Source organism: Camelina sativa, chromosome 16 (genome assembly GCF_000633955.1).
Source record: "Camelina sativa cultivar DH55 chromosome 16, Cs, whole genome shotgun sequence".
Lineage (NCBI taxonomy): Eukaryota > Viridiplantae > Streptophyta > Magnoliopsida > Brassicales > Brassicaceae > Camelina > Camelina sativa.
In genome coordinates, this window is record NC_025700.1 from 23,805,515 (window position 1) to 23,828,268 (window position 22,754).

General features: G+C 35.7%; 5 protein-coding genes across 7 annotated transcripts; all 5 read right to left on the reverse strand.

Annotated features, from left to right (window-relative positions):
- Positions 2,530 to 6,661, reverse strand: LOC104752103 (ubiquitin carboxyl-terminal hydrolase 19-like). The gene is made up of 11 exons (XM_010474170.1): positions 6,256 to 6,661; positions 5,702 to 5,909; positions 5,510 to 5,598; positions 5,323 to 5,408; positions 5,075 to 5,237; positions 4,864 to 4,987; positions 4,246 to 4,403; positions 4,052 to 4,136; positions 3,740 to 3,952; positions 3,547 to 3,608; positions 2,530 to 3,455 (listed from the first exon to the last, which is right to left on the reverse strand). The coding sequence occupies exons 1-11, from the start codon at positions 6,504 to 6,506 to the stop codon at positions 2,900 to 2,902; spliced, it is 1,995 nt and encodes a 664-aa protein (XP_010472472.1). The 5' UTR covers positions 6,507 to 6,661; the 3' UTR covers positions 2,530 to 2,899.
- Positions 9,989 to 12,505, reverse strand: LOC104752104 (B3 domain-containing protein REM14-like). The gene is made up of 7 exons (XM_010474171.2): positions 12,284 to 12,505; positions 11,892 to 12,174; positions 11,687 to 11,781; positions 11,293 to 11,605; positions 11,074 to 11,195; positions 10,513 to 10,980; positions 9,989 to 10,428 (listed from the first exon to the last, which is right to left on the reverse strand). The coding sequence occupies exons 1-7, from the start codon at positions 12,335 to 12,337 to the stop codon at positions 10,171 to 10,173; spliced, it is 1,593 nt and encodes a 530-aa protein (XP_010472473.1). The 5' UTR covers positions 12,338 to 12,505; the 3' UTR covers positions 9,989 to 10,170.
- On the reverse strand, positions 13,009 to 13,797 carry LOC104753963 (B3 domain-containing protein REM13-like). Its single transcript, XM_010476136.1, has 3 exons — positions 13,558 to 13,797; positions 13,254 to 13,469; positions 13,009 to 13,083 (listed from the first exon to the last, which is right to left on the reverse strand). Exons 1-3 carry the CDS (start codon positions 13,795 to 13,797, stop codon positions 13,009 to 13,011), a joined length of 531 nt encoding a protein of 176 aa, XP_010474438.1.
- LOC104752105 (B3 domain-containing protein REM13-like) lies at positions 13,144 to 17,875 on the reverse strand. Of its 3 annotated transcripts, none has more exons than XM_010474174.2 (8): positions 16,209 to 17,875; positions 15,869 to 16,121; positions 15,681 to 15,776; positions 15,456 to 15,595; positions 14,419 to 14,901; positions 14,005 to 14,334; positions 13,558 to 13,844; positions 13,144 to 13,469 (listed from the first exon to the last, which is right to left on the reverse strand). In XM_010474174.2, exons 1-7 carry the CDS (start codon positions 16,272 to 16,274, stop codon positions 13,827 to 13,829), a joined length of 1,386 nt encoding a protein of 461 aa, XP_010472476.1. In that variant the 5' UTR covers positions 16,275 to 17,875; the 3' UTR covers positions 13,144 to 13,469; positions 13,558 to 13,826. The 3 variants fall into 3 exon arrangements, with proteins under 3 accessions (XP_010472476.1, XP_010472475.1, XP_019094118.1); XM_010474173.2 differs by having other exon boundaries at positions 13,558 to 13,914; XM_019238573.1 differs by lacking the exon at positions 15,681 to 15,776 and having other exon boundaries at positions 13,558 to 13,914; positions 15,456 to 15,613.
- Positions 17,963 to 21,999, reverse strand: LOC104752106 (B3 domain-containing protein REM13-like). Its single transcript, XM_010474176.2, has 10 exons — positions 21,761 to 21,999; positions 21,424 to 21,673; positions 21,272 to 21,343; positions 21,042 to 21,172; positions 20,257 to 20,519; positions 20,012 to 20,198; positions 19,521 to 19,928; positions 18,977 to 19,423; positions 18,486 to 18,857; positions 17,963 to 18,387 (listed from the first exon to the last, which is right to left on the reverse strand). Exons 1-10 carry the CDS (start codon positions 21,830 to 21,832, stop codon positions 18,148 to 18,150), a joined length of 2,442 nt encoding a protein of 813 aa, XP_010472478.1. The 5' UTR covers positions 21,833 to 21,999; the 3' UTR covers positions 17,963 to 18,147.

Genomic DNA, 22,754 nt, shown 5'->3' on the forward strand with positions numbered 1-22,754 from the left:
AGGTGTGGGGAAGAAAAGAACAAAAATTTTTTTTGAAGAAAATAAAAACTTGCACAATTAACCTTGTTTAATTTTATTCATAGATAAGTTGATTATAATAATTTCCGAAATGTACTGGAAACATAAACAAGCATATATCAAAAAAATGGAAATGTTATGAAATATATAATATTTGTTATCTCAAAATGAAAGTTAAGGAAGAAAATATGTAAGTCCTCAATATATTAGTTGATTTAGTTTTTTTATTTTTTTTTTTAATTTTTTTTTTCTGATCTAATGTTTCTAAAATATGTAATAATAAAATTATGTCAACTTTAAAAGACTCTTTTCACATAGATTTTCCTTCTTTTCTAGTACGTACATATCTAAAAGATGAATCGACTCTCTCCAACGTAACATTAACATGTCATCATCTCTTAAGTTTTGACTATTAATCGAGTGTCTCCACCTCATTAATTTCGTTTTTCATTTTTATCGAGGGATTCCTTGTTCGATATGTTTTTCAAGTCATAGTCTAAACGATTTGGAGGGAGAGAAATGGGTGGCCACGTGGTGAAGATCCGAATTCATGTAGCTCAAATGATTTACGGGTTACGGGTGGATAGATAAACAAGTTTGAAATCAACTTTTAACTACTCAAATTATAGGGACGATAGACGATATGGAGAATAGACGCATCTTTAAGTTTTTTTTTTTGCGATTATAAGCACTTTGTAAGCCTTCTCTTTTAAACATCCATCCACTAGTTGTAAAACTCTATATTTCTTTATATCTATTTAACATTACATTCATTTTTTTTTTCTTAGGTACAAATTAAGAAGAAAATAGATAATAAATTGTATCTGGTATTTGATCGAGAATCTAGTGCTCCTACATTGGGTATAGAGTTGGGTTAAAAAAAGTCTAATTTCTTACATGTTAAAGATGCAATCTTTTTGGAAGTTCAAACATGTTTCAGGTAATACCGTTTGTAGTAATTATGTCAGTTAACGTAAACGTGACGTTGTATATCTTCTACCCATTGTTGATTTTATAGGGATTCTAGTATAGATGATGTCCTTGCTTTTGCATTCAATCTTTTTTTTTTTTTTTTTGCATTCAATCTTTGTACTGTAAAACCTTTTGATGAAGAAATCAAGGGAATAATCAACAACAAAAATAAAGCCGATCCCAAACTCAATATGGACCAACCAAATGGTAAAGTGAAGTTTCCTTGCAATCATCCCTTGGAATACGTAGACATGGAGTACATCACAGGAGAACCTGAGTATACACCACATCATTGCGATGGATGCGGTAACACATTTCCACCTATATCAAATAGTGCATCGACTTCCCAGACATCATCAACCACCCCTGTCACCCAAGACATCCTCTCAAGAAAATGTCGGTTGAGACGTTTGACTATAATTATGTTATATGCCATTTTGCAGAGACTACCTTGGTGATGAGATCTACCATTGTTCCATGTGTTATATCAGCATAGATTTGCATTTTCGATTAATTTGGATAAAGTTGAGCCAAAAGATCCCGATTCAAGATAAATTCATGGGGAAGCAGTATTTCTTTAGATTCCACCACCGCTTACTATTTATCAACCGAAGAGCCACATTCAGTACAGCTTAAGCCTCATGCCTACAAAGGTCTCCTTCACTTGTAACGCATGTGGGCATGAGGCTTAAGCTGTACTGAATGTGAGTTCGCTTTAGGAATGGAGTGTGCAACTTTACCAAGAAAAGTGAAACACAGATGTGACGATCATGTTTTATCTTTGCATCATGGTGCTGGAATTAACTCCAATGGTCAATTGTGGTGTGATGTATCATGTATGTGAGAAAAAGACAGATCCAAGTGTATGGTTTTATGGTTGTGACGATTGTGGGGTCACTCTTCATATCAAGTGTGTACTTGGAGATATGTATTACTTTAAGCCAGGGAACAAATACTGCAAATATGAACTAGTTGCCAGCAATGGTATGTCTAGACCTTTTTGCATGGTTTGTGGAAAACGTTGCATGTTCCCTTTTTTTCTCAAGGGTACTGCTGCTACAGGTTCAATTCTATATGCCTGTTCGATGAATTGTGCAGACGACGATGACTATGGACGACGCAAGTGGTTCAAGGGACTTAAAGGTTGAGTTATGTCTGGGAAGGCCACAAGGCACATAATAAAATCAAGACTGGAAATTAACTCATCACTCTCCTATTTCACAAATGAGAAGAAGCGTGATGTGTTGTATCAACGTTTATTTATGCTTGCTTTATCTCTTCTTTAGCGTTTCTTTTTATTCGAATTTGTTGTGTTTAAGATTCTTGTATGACTTGATATAATTTGTATTCCCATCATCCTATTGGAACTTGTGTGTAAGGGGCTTACAAATAAGGTCTATTAGTCTTTTTGATTTCATGCTTATGGACAGAGCCATCGAGAGAAGATAGACCCAAGCAACCTTGTACAAGTTATTGTTATTATTGCGTTCAACTTCGAAATTGCAGAGTATAACAAGAACACCTGAATTAAGCACACAGTTGTCAATGTGTTCCTTCATTAATCTTTTATGTTATGAGAGTTTTTGGGGTTCAATGGTAATAAAATATATCAAAACAGAGAAATATAAATGGAAAGAGTAACTTAACGGATCCTGAAGTTTCTATCTCATACGACTAATAAAGAACCAATCCTGGCTTTGTTAGCTCTATAGTTCAACCAGTAAGAACCCTAAATTTCTTCTAAATATGGAAGTCTCCAGGATCCAACAATTTCTATATATCCTTCAGGCACCGGAAGTTGCAGCGTCTAAAGCAATCTTTAACAGCATTACTGTTAAGTTAGAAGCTCCCTTTTTCGAACTATCAAGAGCCATGAAAAATGTTTGTGATTCCACCATCCTTTTGGATTTCATTGAGCATCGATCATCTCAGTGTCTGAATGTTCTTTCTCCAGGGGTTTGGACTCAGTGTCTGACTGTTCTTTTTCCAGGGGTTTGGACTCGGTGTCTGAATGTTCTTTCTCCTGAGGTATGAACTCTGTAACAGCAGATGGAGATGGAGTAGTAACGTCCGAGCAAGAAGACTCAACAGCCAGATTTTCAACCCCTGGATCTTCTTTCCCATTTGCTACTTCTTCTTGATGATCTGTTCCGGAATCATGTTCCATGTCCATAGAAGGTTTTGATTCAGAATCTACTCTATCAACCCTTGCGTCAACTTCCTTTCCTTCTTCTTCAGACACTGGTACGGATGCTGACACTGACGACAATGATGATTCTTTTTCGGATTCAGGGTCTTCTGAATGTGAGATGATGCCGTTACACAGCGAGGACACATTTGTGTCATTTGCCCCCAACTCGGAACTTTCAACAGAGCCTTCTTGGCTAGATTCTGTGTTTAATGATTCAATTTTCTTCTCATCTTGACCTTCTTCGGATCTAAGACTTGCTGGTCTGGGCTGAACCCTGCACCAATATCAGATATCATATTGTGTTAAAAGTTATTTCTCTTAATACAGTTCTAGCAAATTCTCAAACTCGGCAAAAGGCTCTCTACCTGCTGTAGAGGAGCATGTATGCTCGCTGAAAAAGGACATCTTCCAGTTCAACGCTTTCCACCTGTGAGTATTTTCAGACGGGATCAGAAGATTTCTGAATATTCTAGTTATCTTACAATTGCATCCTAGTTTAGGTCAATATTTGTAATAGTGAAACATAACAACAAGAGAGTATAAAAGATGATTGTTTACCTTAGAATCGTCTATTCTGTACCACTTTCCACGAAAGTCCTTAATGTAGCATATGTAATGGCCGAAAAATGAGGCATTCAACATATCTAAATGCACAATCACAGCGTAGAGTTTGTATACATCTGATCCTTCTCCTCCACTGCTCATGTAAGGGCCAAGATCAAACGTCTCGGGAAAACTAATTCTTTTGTTCAGTTTACCAAACCTCCCACCCTGCACATATTTTCAGATTTCTTAGATAATCGATGGCAGAAGAATAAGAAAAAGCGACGAGGCTAACTAAAGCAAAAAGGAGGACAATGGAGCACAAACCTGGAATCTTTTCAAGGCAATTGTAAGAATATTTGGAGCACAACTAATTGAAAGGCGCTTGCATGCCTTCACATAGTCATTGCATCTGGAAAAGAGATAATATAGTTTGAGAAACACACTCCATTCAAGGATGAGCATATCAGCCATGTCTCTGTTTCAGGAAAAATTAAGGCTTCAGAAGTAATATTAAATACCTATCACATTTGTATAAATTATTCCCCTGAAGCCACTCTTTAGCTGTGAACTGATCAAGACATTCCTCCAATGATACGGCATCCCCGTGGATCTCAACAGTTAAATCCATCATATTTTCATATTGGTCAGAAACATTACTGCAAGCAGTACACTTGACCTGCAAAATAACGAATAACAACAATTGAGGGGAAAGTTCCAAAAAGAGAGAAGACAATAATTTAAAGCAACAGAACCAAGTTTCAAATATGAAACATAGATATGAAACTAAAGCAACTGAAGTAAGTTTCAAACATCTTCAATGAAATCAACAAGCTGGGACAAAAAGAGTGCAAGGGTGAGTGCCATCACACTTGACAAAGAATTGGAACTGAGATCATGATTACACGCAGACCTAGGATATGAAAATCAGTCTTCCACTCACTTCATTATAAACCTCTTAAGAGTAGATTGATATAAAGATTAACCTGTGTCAAAATTTCACCTAATGACTACGTTTCAAACCTAAAGCTAACATACACACACACACACATATATATATATATATATATATATATATATATATTCCGGACACACTTTCCATCATTCTTGTATTAATTTAGAATTTGCAAATACAGTACCTGTGACTGAAGAAGGCCACCAAATATATATTGAATAAGTGTTGTTTCTTGAGCGCGAGGAGGTACCACTTTTTCTCCACCAAATTCGTCGAGGCAAACAGATTGCATCATGTCAATTGCAAACCTAAATCACATGAGTTTTCAAAGCATTAACTGACAGATTGACAGAAACTCCACACTAGGCTTACACGAACGAGGGACAACTGCTGACCTCATCAACTCATGAGCATCCTCCTGTCTCCCATACCCAAGATTTCCACCAATATTAGGCAACCGCGAAATAATGTTCGTTGGTGAGAAAGGATACCGGCTATAGTTTGCTCTGTCAAGATGAGTTTCAAATTCACAGAAGAAGCACCAATCATTTCGCCTACCTGTTAAACCAAAGATAGAAACCAATTATAGAAAATCAAATGGAAGAGACATAAAGCATTAAAATTCCTCTGATAAACAATTTACATTCTCTCTTGTGGCCTCTCTCCAGAAGGTATGCAACAAGAGGGCGAGTCCAGGAAAGGCATTGTAGAACCACATTGGCGAAACAACTGAAAGAGGATTGACATTAAAGAAAAAGAAAATCATTTAAAAAGAATTGAACCCATTCAATGGGTGCATAGCTACACTTGAATCCAAATGAGCAAAAAACCTGTTTCCACAGTTAGTGAGCCCACAAGGAGCCATTATTGGTCTGTCCCAGTTAAAATAATTAACAAAACTTTCGTATGGGAAAAGAACCTGCAGAAGAATGTATACAAAACAGAATCAGACTCTGGTCTGCACAACCACAAACTATCAAGAGAGTGCTAAAAACATCAGATGAGTACAAGAAGACCATTACATCTGTTGGCTTGAGGGTAGCCTTGCTTTGGCTCAGTTGAGGAACCAATGCAAGCTTAGTCTTCTTAGAAGCAGACATATTCCCAAACAAAGAAGCTTTGAAATCGTTATCATCATCTCTTCCCACCGATGATGAGTCAGTACTCCGAAACACCTTACATTTTAATTTATGTCCCGAGCTCCAATCTGACTTCTGGCAATCCGCAGAGCTAGTGCCAAAGAACAAAACAAATTCCAAATAAAAAACAAGAAAGCACTAATAACCCTAAAATTCCAAACTTTCAAAAGCAAGATTGTTCTATAAGAAACACTGGAAACTAGCTAAAGAATCGAAACTTTCACAAGCAAAATTGTCTCTTTTCTTTCTCCAGCTACGTCTAAATCAAATCCAAAATCCCTAATAAGGAGACATTGGAGCTAATAACAAACAAGAGATGGAACTAAAATTCCTAAAAATCGAAACTTTTACAAGCAAAATCGTTCCTTTATCGATCTCCAGCTACATCTAAATCCAAACCCTAAAAAAGGGAGCAACTTTGAATCTTTACAACATACCAGTATCGAACAGATTTGCAACGAGAGCACTTCTTAGTAGTTTCCTTCCCACATACAGAACATTCAGCCGTATCGGGAACCATGAAATCTCTGCGGTGGTCGCTATCGAAACCACCGGAGCCACCACCGACCTCGAAGTACTTTGCAGCTGTTCTTTTGACAAAGTAGAGAAGACCGATTGAGAGAAAGAAGAGCGTCAATACAAGCTGCGTGAAAAATTTCAGATCCAAAGGTAATACAACTTCATGCATCTAATTCCAAATCGTGTCTCCTCCTTCTCTCAAACATCGATCTTCTTCTTCTTCTTCTTCTTCTTTGTTTCTCAGATTCGATTCGGAGATATGCCAAGAGAATCTCCTCTGTTTTTTCTTTCTTTTTGCTCTGTGTTTGTTTAGTGCCTTAAAGAATTGAGAATGGGCCTTTAGCTCAATTAATTTACCTTTGGACACTTATTTCTTTTTTGGTCTTTTTTCTTTTCTCTAATTTAGTCAATTTTCAGTTATTACAGGCCAACTACATTTTTTTGTACATTTATTTACATTATAAGAAAGTTAATTTTAATGATAATTAGACAAGTTAATTTTAATGATAATTAGACATAACATGTCTCTTTCTAAATAAAGATAAATTATCAAAAGCAAAAATAAATTAGGTACCTTAGAGTTATGAATAAATAACAAAAAGCAAAAATAAATAGAACATATAAATACTATAATATATACAATTTAAATTTTCTTTTTGATAAAAGTATAACAAAAATTTCTGAGAAATGGAAATGGAAATCTATACGATTTGTTTTATTTTTTTTTTCCATTCATCTGTGTACCTAATGCAATAACTAGGATCTTAGTAAAAAAAAAAAAAACAAAAACTCGAAATCTTCATTGTGAAGATACAATATTAAGTCGACTCTAAAAACCGCCAAAAAAGAGTTAGCATATATGTAGATTTCTAATATGTGACACGTGGCACTTGAACTAAATAAAACGACGTTGTTTTGGTTATTTCTTAGCAACCGTAATACACCCAAAAAATAACCAAAACGATGCCTTTTTAGTCAATCTGAGCGCCACGTAGACGCTACAAGTCGTCTGACTCAGCACAAACTTAACATCGTTCGAACAGATGTTGAAATCGACAACATTTCATATAGTTCAGATGGTAAATTTGAATTTTAATACGGTTATAGTTGTTACTTGCAAGATATTGAAGTTTATGTATAAAAAAGCGTTTGACAAATAGTTGGGGTTGATTTTAGCCGTTTTCTCCCTCTAAGGTACCTAAACTAGTCCTAAATTATTCTACCCAAAATTTGGATCCGAACCGAATACACGAATTGGCTAGGCATAAGTCAAAGCATGTGAGGTATTCCTCCGTTTATCATAAACATCTATATATACATTTTTTGAAACATTTATGAAATAAATCCTGAAATTCAAACCTATTTACAATAACATTAATTATTTGAAATTCATACTTTGGGTCGACGACATAACGCTCTCCTACTACGACCCATTTTATTTACATTATAGTATTTGCTTTATACTTTTATTCCTTTCCATGTTAAAACTTTCCATGTTTGGTAGTTTGGTGACATGGTTTGCCGCAAATAAGTGCTCTTTCTTTAAATGATTCAATTGTTTCAATAAAAAATTTATATTTCTGATTCATAATAACTTTTTCGATTGCATCCTAACTATATAATGAACCATTTCTATAGTAAAATAGAAGCTTTACATCCTAGCTATATAATATGTTAAAAATACATAGAGAACTGACATGTGTTTAGGCCTGGACATTTGGGTACCCGTTCGGGTTCAGATCGGGTATTTTGGATTTTCGGGTTTAGAGGTATAGGATCCGTTAGGGTATTTCTAGATTTTAAGTTCGATTCGGGTATTTCATGTTCGGATTCGGATTACCCAAAGTTCACACAACTCAAAATTTTAGTATATAATTTAGTTTAAATTATTCAATAATACGCAATATATCTCAAAATTTTGAGTATTTTTTAATCCAAGTTTACTAATAAACATTTTAAATACGTCAAATTATCTAAAATATCTAAAAATCTGAATATTTTGGACACTTATATTATTAAAATTATAAATATTACTAATATATTACTACTATATATTAATAATGGATATATTCGGATACCGGTTCGGATTTTGGTTTGGATCGGGTTTGGGTTCGGATTTAGAGATATAGAACCCGTTCGAATATTTTACAATTTCGGATATAGATTTAGATCGGGTTCGGATCAGATCTTTGAATCCATGTATTTTGTCTATGCCTACCTGTGTTTATTTCTTGCTTGCTCATGTTTCCACTTGATGATGATTTCACCATGGGGGAAAACTCTATGACATAAAGCACATAAGTTTTGGTTAGATTAATATTAAAAACATCCCTTACTTAAAATTCGATTAAATATATAACCCGTATTATTAGTAAAATACTAAAATAGAAGTTTTACATGTTTTCAGATAACAAACCTGCTGGTATCAACACAATCGTACTCCATGCCATTTTAAACATTAATAAATGATCTGTCCCAATCGAATTTTAAGTTAGAACAAAATTGGGCTGAATAATATTCAACCCATTCATCTCCAAAATAGTGGTTGAACAAGTTGAACATTTTTGCAGTAGGATTAGTTTATTTTTTCAACTTTTTAGGTTGAATGGGTTGAATAATTATTTTCAACTTCTTCAACCTCTTCCATTCAAATGATGAAATTTGGTTGAATAATTTTTTTCAACTCCTTTAACTTTTTCAATTGTGCAACCATTTGCACCCACAGATTAACAAGAAAGTATATGGAAAGGATGGTTCATTGTGTAATTTTGCTAATACTCAATCAGCAGAATAAATCGGGACAAGACATCAAATCTGAAAAATAAAATTAGCACATTTGACCAAATAACTAATTTGATATCAACTCAAATTATAAAAATATTTGGATCCTATAAATACAAAAGTGTTAAAATGATATACAGATGAAACAACCTAAATTAAAAATTCAAATTATAGTATACTCATATAATTATAAAAAATAATATAATTTCAAATATTATTATCCATACATTGTAAATAAAAATACAAAATCACAAAACAGTATATTTGTTGACTAAAGTAAATTATATGAACAATAAGGGCATATTAACTATATAATAAAGCAATAAATATACACAATGGAAATTATGCAATACATAATATATTTATGTAAAACTATAGTACATTTAAAAAATATAAAACATATTAGTTACATATATAGATAATATAATAAATAATTATATTATGCATTTTTAAACAAAACTATAGCTTTGCGGTGTACCGTGTGTGAATATCTAGTTCTTCATAATTTCCAAGCAATTCCTCCCTCTATAATCTTTAAAGCTATAGACCGAGAGATCATCAACACCACCATTACTAGAAGACATCGGAAGAACTTCAAAAAGCTTTTCAGTCTTTGGGTCCGATGATGTCTGATTAAGTATCTCAAGCTGGCTTGCTGAGCTTCTCTTTGCTTCCTTGTTTTTAATTTTTTTTTTGCCAATGAACCAATCTTTTGGTAACCTCTTATGTAAATCCAAACTCCTTTTCTATTTCCTTGAGACATTATTTTGTGTGTGAGGCTTGACAAGCTTTCTTTTCCAAAATTTATCGTAAAAGTCATGGGAGGTATATTAAGACCGAAGTACAATATATGTATAAACAATCCAATAAAAGTAAAATTTGATGAACTTACTCGGATCATACAACATACTTAGGGGGAAGAGAGTCATACTACAATGTAGTACAATTAGACCGGAAGAGTCATGCTTACCACATTTTTAAATCTTACCAAAGAAAAGAGAGTCAAACATTGATTCATTTAAACATTAAACTCATATAAAGTTTCATTTGGTTTATAGGTTCACCTTGGAGCGGAACTTGAGAACACAAATTGTGTCTTCTTCCCAAATCAGCTCCAACATGATCGATTCGTTCGCCTTCACACAGTTAGCTTGGAGGAATCCTTTCCAGCCTCCTACCATTCTTAGTCTTTTACTTTTGTCGTCCTCCAAATGCAGTTTTGTGGACCACTTCTTACCTTGTTTATCCAACAGAGTCATTTTAGTTTCTTTATCGATGTCATTCATCCTTGTGAAGGGTCTTGGAAGACGCTGCAACACAGATTCAACACAAAAGATTCATATTTGATAGACAGTATAACAAAGACAATACTTCTTTGGAGTGATGAAACTAACCAGTACAGAAGCTGAGACGTTGTAAGGTGTAAGAGTTAATGTCACAAATCTGTTTTTCGATGGTGCAGATGAAGCTGTCCATCTCAATCTACGCTTCTTTTCATTTCTTCTTAAACATTCCTGTGAGATTTTCTCGTCATGGCTACTCTCTTCATCGCTTTCCTGATCTCTCGAAAGAGACTCTACTTTGTTAGCTTCTGAGCTCTCTTCATCTTCTCCCTCGTTGGGGATCAAACGTAGAGTAAGAAGAGTTCCTCTTTTTTTGATCAGTTTGAAAGTTACTATACTTCCAGCACTAAGGCCATTGGCACGACAGAAAATTTTCCATCCACGTTTGATGAAAAAAGTTCCGCACCAGTTCTTTCGTCTCAAATCTAGAGTCCATGATCTTCCCTTTTGGTTCATCAGAATCATCTCTCCACGTTTTGTATATATTCCATTTTCCCTCATAAACTTTATTGGAAGATACTGAAAAAATCATAACAATATACAACATGAACGTTATCTGATTCAGAGTCAAAGAGTTTTTATTTTGGTTCAAATAGAGAGAGTAAAATATACCATTGTGTCATAACGTAGCGACGAAGGCGCAATACTAGCCACAAAACAAGAGTTATCTAGTGAAGAGGACTCTGTGTCTCTTCTTGGACTCTTCTTCATTTTCCTCTGCCTTTGAATCTTCCCTGAAAAAGAAAGGAATGAAACTAAGCAAATATGTGCACATTTCTTGAATGTCAAGTGTCATGGTTAAAGATAGAGATCAGACAGAACACAACTCACTGATGTTGCTATCTTCATCGCTCTCCGGTTCTGTGGAAAGAGACACATCATTAGCTTCTTCTTTTTGCTCTTTAGGTAACAAACGTAGAACACGAGTTCCTCTTCTTTGGATCATTTTGAAAGTGACGGTATCTCCACTTTTAAGTCCATTGGCATGACAAAAATTGATCCAACCTCCTCTGATATAAATCGTTCCGCATGATGGCTTTTGTTTCATTTTTAAAGTCCATGATCTGCCCTTTTCATTCATCAGAACAATCTCTCCAGATCCAGTGACTACACCATTTTCCCTCACAAAAGCCTTTGGAAAAAGCTGAAGAAAAACATTACAATAAATTCAGACCCTAGAATGAGAGTTTCCTTTTGGTGTTCCGATGAAGATCGAGAACAATACCAATGAGTCATAACGTAGACTCGAAGGCGCGACGTTAGCTACAAAACAAGAGTCTTCTTCATTTTCCTCATTTGGACTTTTCTTCTCCTTCTTCTCTGGAAAAAGAAGAGAATATTAAGTGTTAAATAGTCAAACTGGTTCTCTATACCAACAGATCCATATGAACACAGAGTCAGAGTTACAGAGAGAACAGAACACAACTCACCGAGGTTGCTCTCCTCTTCTAAACAAGAACCATATTGAATCTCACAACAACTAGGTCCCAATAGTGTCACATGGAAAGCCAAGTCTCTCTCTTGTCTGAAAATAACAATGTCGCCGATTCGAAGATCATGTGCAAGAGCGAACTCTTTCCAACCATCAGTGAGTCTTTGGCCATCTAACTTCACATTCCAGATTATCTTGGACGCGTCTGATCTTAGCTTTGCCGTCTTCTTCTGCTCATCTCTTCCTTTTATATACTTCACGAAGAAGGCTACAGGAATTGTCTGAACCAACATGCAAATACAAAACCAGACTCATCTTTCTCAATTAGCTTCTCAGAGAGACAGACACAATATAGAAAAAATGGTATAGAGACGGGGAGAGAGAGAGTACCAGGTGCCTCTGAAATCCGGGAAGAAGAGGCTTGAAGAAATGTTTATTTGCCATCCCTAAAATCTTGCGAACCCTAATAAATCTCCCAAAGTCTACGGCACAGTTTCTTGGAGGAATGAATTGTAACAACAATTCCAACTTGAAGACGATAGTTTATTTTAGTGTTCTTGGAACTCTGACAGCATTTACAACCATTGTCACTGAAGAAGACTCTTCGATGACTTTTTTTAGGTAGATGTCTTTAATATGAATATTTATTGTGAACCTTTTTAAAAAAAAATTATATCCATATACACTAAAGTTTAGTTCTTAGAATCGATTTTGGTTAAACAGTCCGGTTCGGTCTGGAAGAATTTTCTACATTGAATATTGATTTTTTTTTTGCTTGGTGTGTTTTTTAAACTGTTTTGGCATAAACGACACTTGCTCCTGCATCTATAGTATGAAGATTAAGCTATGAAATATGAATCATACAAGTTATGTAACATCAACGCTGATTGTGCTGGGAACCAGCACGTTGTTGGAAACCAGGAGCTTAAAACGACACGATGTGTTAACAAGAATAGTCCCAGATCGCTTGAATCCAAAATAATGACTATGACCAGTGGAGTATAAATAAAGAAGTAGATGCTTCGTTCAAATTACTTACCTGGACGGGGTCAACTCGTGATCATGAAGACGAGTGGCCTAGGCTAGTGACCACATTGCACATAACGTTGGGGTGCTTAGCCTAAGGTCTTCCCATGAGGAAGAGCCTGCGTCATTATTTGTGGCAGAGGGGGTTTGCGTTCGCGCAGCCCCTACCATTCATTATTGTTCTCAAAATTTCTATTACTATTCTCAGCAACAAAATTTGTAAACCTATTTTAGAACCCAATTAACCAATTTTTTTGTATATGCCGTTACATGTTTAACATTCCTAACTGGCCATTTTTGTATTTAGCCTCTCTAGAGAACAAAACTTAAGTACCGGAGTTGTATCTTGTACATAACTGAACTCCAAAGTAAAACACTGTCCTAACTTCACGCCATTAGCCTCACAAAAGCCTTCCCAACCATTCCCCAAAGAAACAATTCCATCTCTTGTCAACAGATATGCTGACCATTCAATTCCGCTTTCACTCAAAAGAGTTATCTTCCCAAGTCTGTTGATACCATTAGCCTTCATGAATTGACTTGGAAGAATCTGCAAAAGATTTGAACAAACATATTTTCTTATTTACCGAAACAAAAACTAACTCAAATCTGAAACAAGAATAGTTTGACAAAGTTACCAGTTTACAGGATTTGACATCTTCATGTGTGAGTGTTAATGTCACCAATCGGTTATCTATTGTTGGGGATGAATCTGAGGAAATGGACTCTTCCTCGTTAGCTTTTGAACTGCTATACTTTGCCCTCAACAGACTAAGCATAGGGGTTTTGTCATCCCATATTAACTCCATCTTAAAGGGTTCGCCTATCTTTATGTCATTTGCGTCAGCAAATTCTTTCCAACCTTTTCCCAAAGTCATTGTTCCTTTGTTGTCTCGTTGAACGTTTGTCAGCCACTTTGTACCATCTGTACCCACCAGATATATCGTTCCAGGCTTGTCAATATCATTCTACCTCGCAAATTGCGCTGAAAGAACCTGATCAACGATTTGATCAAAGGATAATAAAACTAATACCCTCTTGTTATGTGATAAAACAAGTAAGAGTTAAAGCAAAGATAAACTTACCAGTCTACACTTTTTGACACCAGAAGATGTAATTTTTAATGTCACAAATTGTTTTTGGCTCGATGGAGGACAATCTTCTTGCTCGCTGTCACTAATAGATTCTGCATCACACAAACTAAGCACCGGAGTTGTGTCTTCGCATATCAACTTGAGCGTGAAGCTTGACTTTAAGTTGTTCTCTTTAACAAAATCTTTCCAACCCTTTCTCATTTTCATTGTTCCTTTGTTGTCTAGTATTAGTTTAGTCAGCCACTTTTTACCATCTTTACCCAATAGATACATCTCCCCAGGCTTGATGCCATTTTCCCTCAAGAATGGCTTTGGAAGACACTGTAAATATTTCGAAGGAAAGGAAGAAAACATGTGTCAAAACAAACAAGGGCAGAATCAAGACTTGTTTTTTCATAAACTTACCAGTTTTTCAAGTCTGATATAATCCGGTGGAAGTGTAAATGTTATGAATCGCTTATGACGCGACGAGTATGATGAATATGATGAAAACTTCCGTTCTGAAGCATCCTTCTTTTTTTCTGTCAATGACTCCGGTGAGCTGCACTCGTCTTCACTACCTTCCCCTGCTATGTTCTCTTCCTTACTGCTATGTTTTGTAGCAACAGATTCTCTCTTGCTAGCTTCTGAACAGTCTCTTTGCCTTCTATCACTAGTGGACTCTGTAGGGGAGAAACTGAGCACAGGTGTTTCCTCGTTTCTCACTAGTTGAAACATAAAGAAACCTCCTGCTTTTTGACCGTTTTCATCGCAGAAATTTCTCCAACCTCGGCTTATATATGAAGTATCAGACGATTCGTTGAACCTCAGATCTAATAGCCATGATCTTTCCCCTCCGTCTGTTAAAACAATCTCGCGGCATTTTCTTGTGAAGTGTAGTGGAAGATACTGCAAGCAACAGATTAATACACAAGACTCCGATTAATTTACTTACTTTGTATATCATAGTCACTTTCAGAATTTCTTCATGACTCTTTCTTTAGTTTCTTGGCTAACCAGCATACCAATAATATATAGCAATTGTGAACAAACAGTTTCTTTAATTTCATGACTCTATATTCATGGAAGTAGGAGTAATAGGCAACTAGAACAAATCAAACTAAACAGAATCGAAACGAAATTCAGATAAACCTTGCTGAAGTTGCCTATTACTCCTACTTCAGCAAGGTTTCTCCCACACCAAAGTAAACAAAGATGAACCAAATCCAACTTGAAGCTAAAATACATACGGTTATTAACCTAAAACGTTTTATCAAACTGAACCAAAACAAAAAAACTGAAGTTAACTTTTGATTTTGCTTCCAAACAAAACTAGACTACACACCTAAATGCCCAACACTAGAAACAGCCCTTTGTTTAAACTAGAAACAGCCCTTTTGTTTAGTGAGTAACTAAACCAATTAGTATGATATGAAGGTCAATGCAAGAGTAAAGTAAATCACCAGTGTATCTGAGCGTAGATTCGAAGCCGTGACAAGAGCGACAAAACATGAGTTGTCTGATGAAGATGAAGATGAAGATGAAGAAACTACATCTGCTTCCGCTTCTTGAATGTTCTTCGCTTTCTTCTTCCTGGGAATCTCTGTATCAGAGAAACATCCTACATATTGAAAACCATGGATGCATTTACAGTAACACAATAGAGTACAGAAGAACTAAAAATTTACCTATGCTATCCTCATCATCATCAAGAACATCTCCATGGTTTGCTGAAAAGTCTACTTGTGTTCTTGGATGCAAACGCTTTTTCAACAAATCTTTACCTAATTTAGCAAACAGTTCTTCTCTTACTAACACATCTTTGAACACTAATCTCCAAACACAGAATCAGAATTCAGAACAAGACTTAGTTTACCCTTATAGTCTTGAATCTCCGAGTAATTAGGTCCTAAATCCGAAATATGGAACACCAAATCACCTACATATCTAACAACAACAGCATCACCGATCTGAAACTCATGAGCCAACGCAAACTCTTCCCAGCCACCACCAGTAATACTTCGACCAGACAACTTCACCTTCCAAGTTTTGTCAGAAACATCCGATTTAAGCTCAGCGACGCTTCTTCTTCCTTCCACATACTTTGAGAAGAAGTCTTCAGGAATCGTCTGCAACAACCCAAAGAAATTGACCAAAACAGAACAAAGAAATCTCTGAAGTAGCTTGGTCAAAAGAGAAAGAGATAGTTTACATACGAGTTGTGTGTGAAAGCCACAAGCAAGTGTGTGGAAGAACTGCGGGTGAACTCTTGATTTCGCCATTGTTGAATTGAAGAAGCAACTTCTTCAAGAGCAGAGAAACAAAAAAAAAACCCTAGAAGCTTTCTTAAGTAACAAACCTCTCCTTTTTTCTAACGGAATTTCGACAGTGGCACAATTTGTAAATCAAGTGAAAAGGCATAGGCATGTTTGTCTTTTTAGAATAATTTTAAAATTGATACTAAATAACACAGAGACAGCACTGCTCATGGTTACTCCTGAAGAATCTCCGATTACTGATTAATTCTCTCTGTCTCTCGCTCCGTCAGCGTTTCCGATTTGATCGTCAAAGCTTCACTTCACCATCTCTCACCAGATAGATCGAGCCTAAGTTCTATTGGATGGATTTTTAAGTGATATAGGTCAGATAGACCACAAAACAGTCCAACAAGGAGGAGGCCCATTGAAGAAGCCCAGAACACTCTCAAGTGAAGACAAATACTGTACCTGCAACTCCCCTGCTCCATAACCAATTCAGTGTCTTGCAGGATAAGGATGGTGACTAGCTCTCTCCACAGCTGTCACAATGACTCATCCTATTCTAGATTGTTCCTTCTGCCTCTATATAAGACAATGTACCCTAAGACCATATGCATCAAGTGATTATAATAAAACAGTAAAGTTATCCCAAAGTTCTCTCTTTATTATCAGGATTTGCGCCTATAAAATCTCTAAAAACATAGCAATGCAATAGAAATCTGTGTAGTGCGTAATGCATAACAGCATAAGGACAAAATGTAAAAGTAAAAAAATAAAAAAAATGGAAAAAGAGGAAAAAACGTGAATTTTCAAATTGTCATTTAAATTTCAAAAGTTTTCGTTGACTTCTCTATAAAATAGAGAAGTTTCAATAAAATTAGCTAATTATTTGAAAAAGTTTAAGTTTTTTTCTTGCATTTTTCACTGTTGAAGATTTGTTTTGACATTTTTCCCAATAAATAAGCAATGGAGAGCTTGATGTTAAAAAAAAAAAGAAGCAATGGAGTTGGTACTTTCGGTACTATAGTGTTTCAAATCAATTGCTACAAACAGATGAAGTAGCAACTATAGAGCAAAAGACTCGAGACATTTTCATAATAAAACTCAAATTTGGTCTCTAGGTCTAGGGTGTCAACACAAAGTACATAAACTGGTACTTTAAATCCTAAAATTTAACAATAATCTAGAGCTGGCCAATCATCCGGATAAAATTTCGACATAAGAACAATACGGATGATGTCTTAGTAAGTAATATATATATAGCCTAAGAATTTAAGGAACTAATGGACAAATCTAAACGTTTCTCACAATCCTATTCTGTTTACCTAAAGCCAAACAAACGTTTAAGTTATCTTTTCCTAATTAATTTTTCTTTTGTGTTTAGTCTACGGAGAAGAGAACTTAAGTACCGGAGTTGTATATTGTTTATTGATGAACTCCAAAGTAAAAGGCTCTCCTACCTGCACGCCATTAGCCTCACAAAAGCCTTTCCAACCACAGCCTAAAGCGACAGTTCCATCTCTTGTCAACAGATATCCTGACCATTCCATTCCGTTTTCACTCAAAAGAGTTATCTTCCCAAGTCTGTTGATACCATTAGCCTTCATGAATTGACTTGGAAGAATCTGCAGAAGATTTGAACAAACACATCTCTCATTACCAATTTATAGTTCAAGACAGAAACCAACTCAAATCTGAAACACNGCCAATCATCCGGATAAAATTTCGACATAAGAACAATACGGATGATGTCTTAGTAAGTAATATATATATAGCCTAAGAATTTAAGGAACTAATGGACAAATCTAAACGTTTCTCACAATCCTATTCTGTTTACCTAAAGCCAAACAAACGTTTAAGTTATCTTTTCCTAATTAATTTTTCTTTTGTGTTTAGTCTACGGAGAAGAGAACTTAAGTACCGGAGTTGTATATTGTTTATTGATGAACTCCAAAGTAAAAGGCTCTCCTAACTGCACGCCATTAGCCTCACAAAAGCCTTTCCAACCACAGCCTAAAGCGACAGTTCCATCACTTGTCAACAGATATCCTGACCATTCCATTCCGTTTTCACTCAAAAGAGTTATCTTCCCAAGTCTGTTGATACCATTAGCCTTCATGAATTGACTTGGAAGAATCTGCAGAAGATTTGAACAAACACATCTCTCATTACCAATTTATAGTTCAAGACAGAAACCAACTCAAATCTGAAACACGAATAGTTTGATGAAGTTACCAGTTTACTGGCCTTAACATCTTCAGGTGTGAGTGCTAATGTCACGAGTCTGTTTTCGATTGTTGGGGATGAATCTCTGTTTTTAGGTTCTGAGAAAATCGACTCTTCCTTGTTAGATTTTGAACTGCTAAACTCTTTGCGTAACAGACTGAGCATGGGAGTTGTGTCATCCCGTATTAATTCCATCGTAAAGGAGTCGCCTTGCTTGAAGTCATTTGCTTTAGCAAACTCTTTCCAGCCTTCTCCCAAACTCATTTTACCTATGCTGTCTCGCTGAAGCTTTGTCAGCCACTTTGTACCATCCGTATCCAACAGATATATCGTTCCAGGCTTGTTAATATTATTATCCCTCGCAAATTGTGCTGAAAGAACCTGGACAATGATTTGAAAGGAGAATATAAAAGAAATACCTCCTTGTTATGTGACAAAACAAGTAAGAGTTAAAGCAAGAAAAAGTTATCTGCGAAATAAGAAATGTTTGATAAACGTACCAGTCTACATTTTTTGACACTAGAAGGTGTAATTGTAAATGTAACTAATTGTTTTTGGCTCGATTGATTCCTCTCTCTATCCACTGACCTCCTCTCCTCTTTGCTGTTGTCATGTTTGATGTTCTTGTCTTTGTTGATTTTTTTACAGGTGCTAGGTTCGATGGGAAGAGACTTTTTCTGGTTTGTTGCTTCTCTACCAATGCTACATTCTGTAGGACACAAGCTGAACACAGGAGTTTGCTCTTCCCAAAGCAATTTGAGCGTGAAGGTGTCACCTGTCTTTAAGCCATTATCTTTAACAAAATCTTTCCAGCCTTTTCCAAAAGCCAACCTTCCACTTGTCTTGTCTAATAACAAATTCGTCTGGTGCTTTATACCGTCTTTTCCCAACAAAATAACGATCCCAGGCTTGATATCATTCATCCTCGTGAATATCATTGAGAGACGCTGTTGAAGATCTCAGTTAAGAAAAAAAGTTTGTCAAAACCAATTCAAGGACAATAAACTAACAACCACTGAAACTAGAGGCGTTTGATAAACTTACCAATACACTCCTTTCGACACTGTAAGGTGTAATTGTTAGTGTCACAAATTGCTTTCGGCTTGATGGAGTTGAATCTCTCCATTTCAGATGACTCTTCTTTTTCTCCCGCGACATGCTCTTCTCGTTATTCTCAATAGCTTTTAAAAACTCTTCTAGCTCTCTGTCATTGTTAGATTCTGCACAGCACAAACTAAGCACAGGAATTGTTTCTTCCCATATCAACTTGAGTGTGAAGCCCGACTCTAAGCCGTTTGCTTTAACAAAATCTTTCCAACCCTTTCCCAAAGCCATTGTTCCTTTACTGTCCAGTAGAAGATTTGTCAACCACTTTCTACCATCTTTATCCAAAAGATATATCTCCCCAGGCTTATTGATGCCATTCTCCCTCACGAAGGGTGCTGGAAGATTCTGTAGATATTTGACAGAAGCTGAGTAAACATGAGTCAAAACTAATAAAGGGCAGAATCAAGAACTGTTTTTGATAACCTTACCAGTTTTCTAATTTTGACATAATCCGGTGGTAGTGTAAATCTTATGAATCGCTTATGACATGGCGAATATGATGAATATGGTGAACCTCTTGGTTTCAGAATATACTTCCTTTTTTCTATATCCATCAATGACTCCGGTGAGCTGCAGTCGTCTTTACTGCCCTCCTCTGCTATGTTCTCTTCCTCACTACTAAGTTTTGTGGCAACAGATTTCTCTCTTGCTAGCTTCCGAACAGTCTCTTTGCCTTCTATCACTAATGGATTCTGTAGGAAAGAAACTGAGCACAGGCGTTTCCTCGTTACCCACTAGTTGAAACATAAAGCATCCTCCAGCTTTTTGACCATTTTCATCACAGAAAATTCTCCATCCTCGGCTTATGTAGAAAGTATCAGATGATTCGTTGAACCCCAGATCCAATGCCCATGATCTTTCCTTCCCATCTGTTAAAACAATCTCACGGCATTTTCTCGAAAGACAATTTGAGCTTGTGAAATGAAGTGGAAGATACTGCAAGCACCAAAATAACACAAGACTTGGATTAATTTACTTAGGGGCTGCTTTGTATATCACAGGCATTTTCAGAATTTCCTCATGACTCTTTGTTTAGGTTCATGATAAACCAACTTAACAATCATGTAGCAAACGTGAACAAACATTTTTCTTTAGTTACATGATTCTATATGGCATGAAAATAGTTGTCATAGGCACTTAGAGCAACTTGAACCAGTCAAAAAATAAAACCAAATCAGCCCAAACAAAACCAAAACAAAATTGCTGCGACGTTTCTCCCACAAGAAACTAGACAAAGATGGACTATATCCAACTTGAAGCTAAAAGAAATACATACAGTTACCTAAGATGTTTTACCAAACTTAGTAAGGACAAAATTGAAGTTAACTTATGATTTTGCTTCTACAGTTTTTCTCCCAAACCAAAGTAGACTACACTTAAAATGGTGGTTGATTTGAACCACAATATGCAAAAACAATTAGTATGATGTTGAGGTCAATGCAGGAGTAAAGTAAATACCAGTTTATCTGTCCTTAGATTCAAAGCCGTGACAAGTGCCACAAAACACGAGTTGTCGTCGGCTGATGAAGAAGACGAAACTTCTTCTGCTCCTTCACTATTTTTCCTCGCTCTCTTCTCTCTAGGAAGCTCTTAATCCAAAACATCCCACATGTTAAACCCTCAAAATACTATTTCAGTCTTACTGGACTCATACAATCTAACAGCATCCAAAAGAGAAGTGAAGTTACCTTCATCATCAACATCTCCATTGTTTGATGAAAACTCTACTTGATGCAAGCGCTTTTTCAACAAATGTTTACCTGATTTAGCAAATTAACAGTTCTTTTCTTTACTAACAAACACAAATCTCCAAAAACACAGAACAAAGACTAAGTTTTACCCTCATCATTGTATTGAATCTCCGAGTGATTAGGTCCTAAATCAGAAACATGAAACACACTATCCCCAACATATCTAACAAGGACAACATCTCCGATTCGAAAATAATTAGCCACCGTAAACTCCTTCCAGCCGTCAGTAAATCTCCGACCAGACATCTTCACTTGCCAGGTTCTATCCGAAACGTCCGATTTCACCTCCGCGACGCTTCTTCCTTCAACATACTTTGAGAAGAAGTCTTCAGGAATCGTCTACAACAACACAATCAAACAATGGTTTAAACAGAAGAAATAAAAATCGTAGAGAAAAGAGAGAAGAAGAAGAACAGAGATAGTTACGAAGTGAGTGTGAAAGCCAGGAACAAGTGTATGGAAGAATTGCGGATGATGAACCCTTGATGTCGTCGCCATTGTTGAAGAAGCTCAGAAAGAAACAAAACCCTTGAAAATATTTTTTTTTCTGTTGAAGTATTTAACAACTTTTTTTTTATTTATTTTGAGGCAAAAAATTAGTTTGTTCTGTTAGTGATGAATTTGTGTGGGAGAATCGGAATCTCCATTGATCCTCTCATTCTCTCTCTCTCTCTCTGTCTGGCTTCGTTTTTTCGTTTTCCCGGCGAAATCGTAAAAGCTTCTCGATCTCTCAACAGATCGATTGGGCCAAAGTATATTAGAAATGGGCCTATTGAATTCTTTACTGGTCCAATCTATTATGATCTGATGACCATAATCGGTACGGTATTTCGTTTTTGGTCATCGATTTTTGATTTTTTCTTCAATTATGTTCGGTTCGGTATTTTGATTTTTTTTTTTTGTTTTTCAATTATGTTCGGTTTGGTATTTTGATTTTGGTCAATATATAAGCAAAACAAAAAAAATAGTCTGATTGCTAGATAATTTCCAGAATGTTAAGTAGAGCTTTTTAAAAAATAAAAAATAGTTCTTAAATAATATGGCATTCAAATCCTAATCAGTCAAGTAAACATCTATAGTTACATATCTTTTTTTAAAAAACAAGATAAATTTGACAACAACTCCGAACACTAATATAAATTCTAATAGAAGACGGAGGACACCGAGAAATTTTCATATCTCCATTTTATATATTAACGCAGAGTTTTTTTTAAATATAAAATTGTTCGTAATAATATGGCTCCCAAATCTTAATCAGTTAAGTAAACACATATTAAAAGTAAATAAACAAGATAACTTTGAAAACAACTCCAAACAATAATATAAATCCTAACAGAGGAAAAAGACGGCGACGAGTAATCTCTCTATCTCCTTACTTTGAAAACAACTCCAAACACATAACTTAATTATTTCTTTCTAT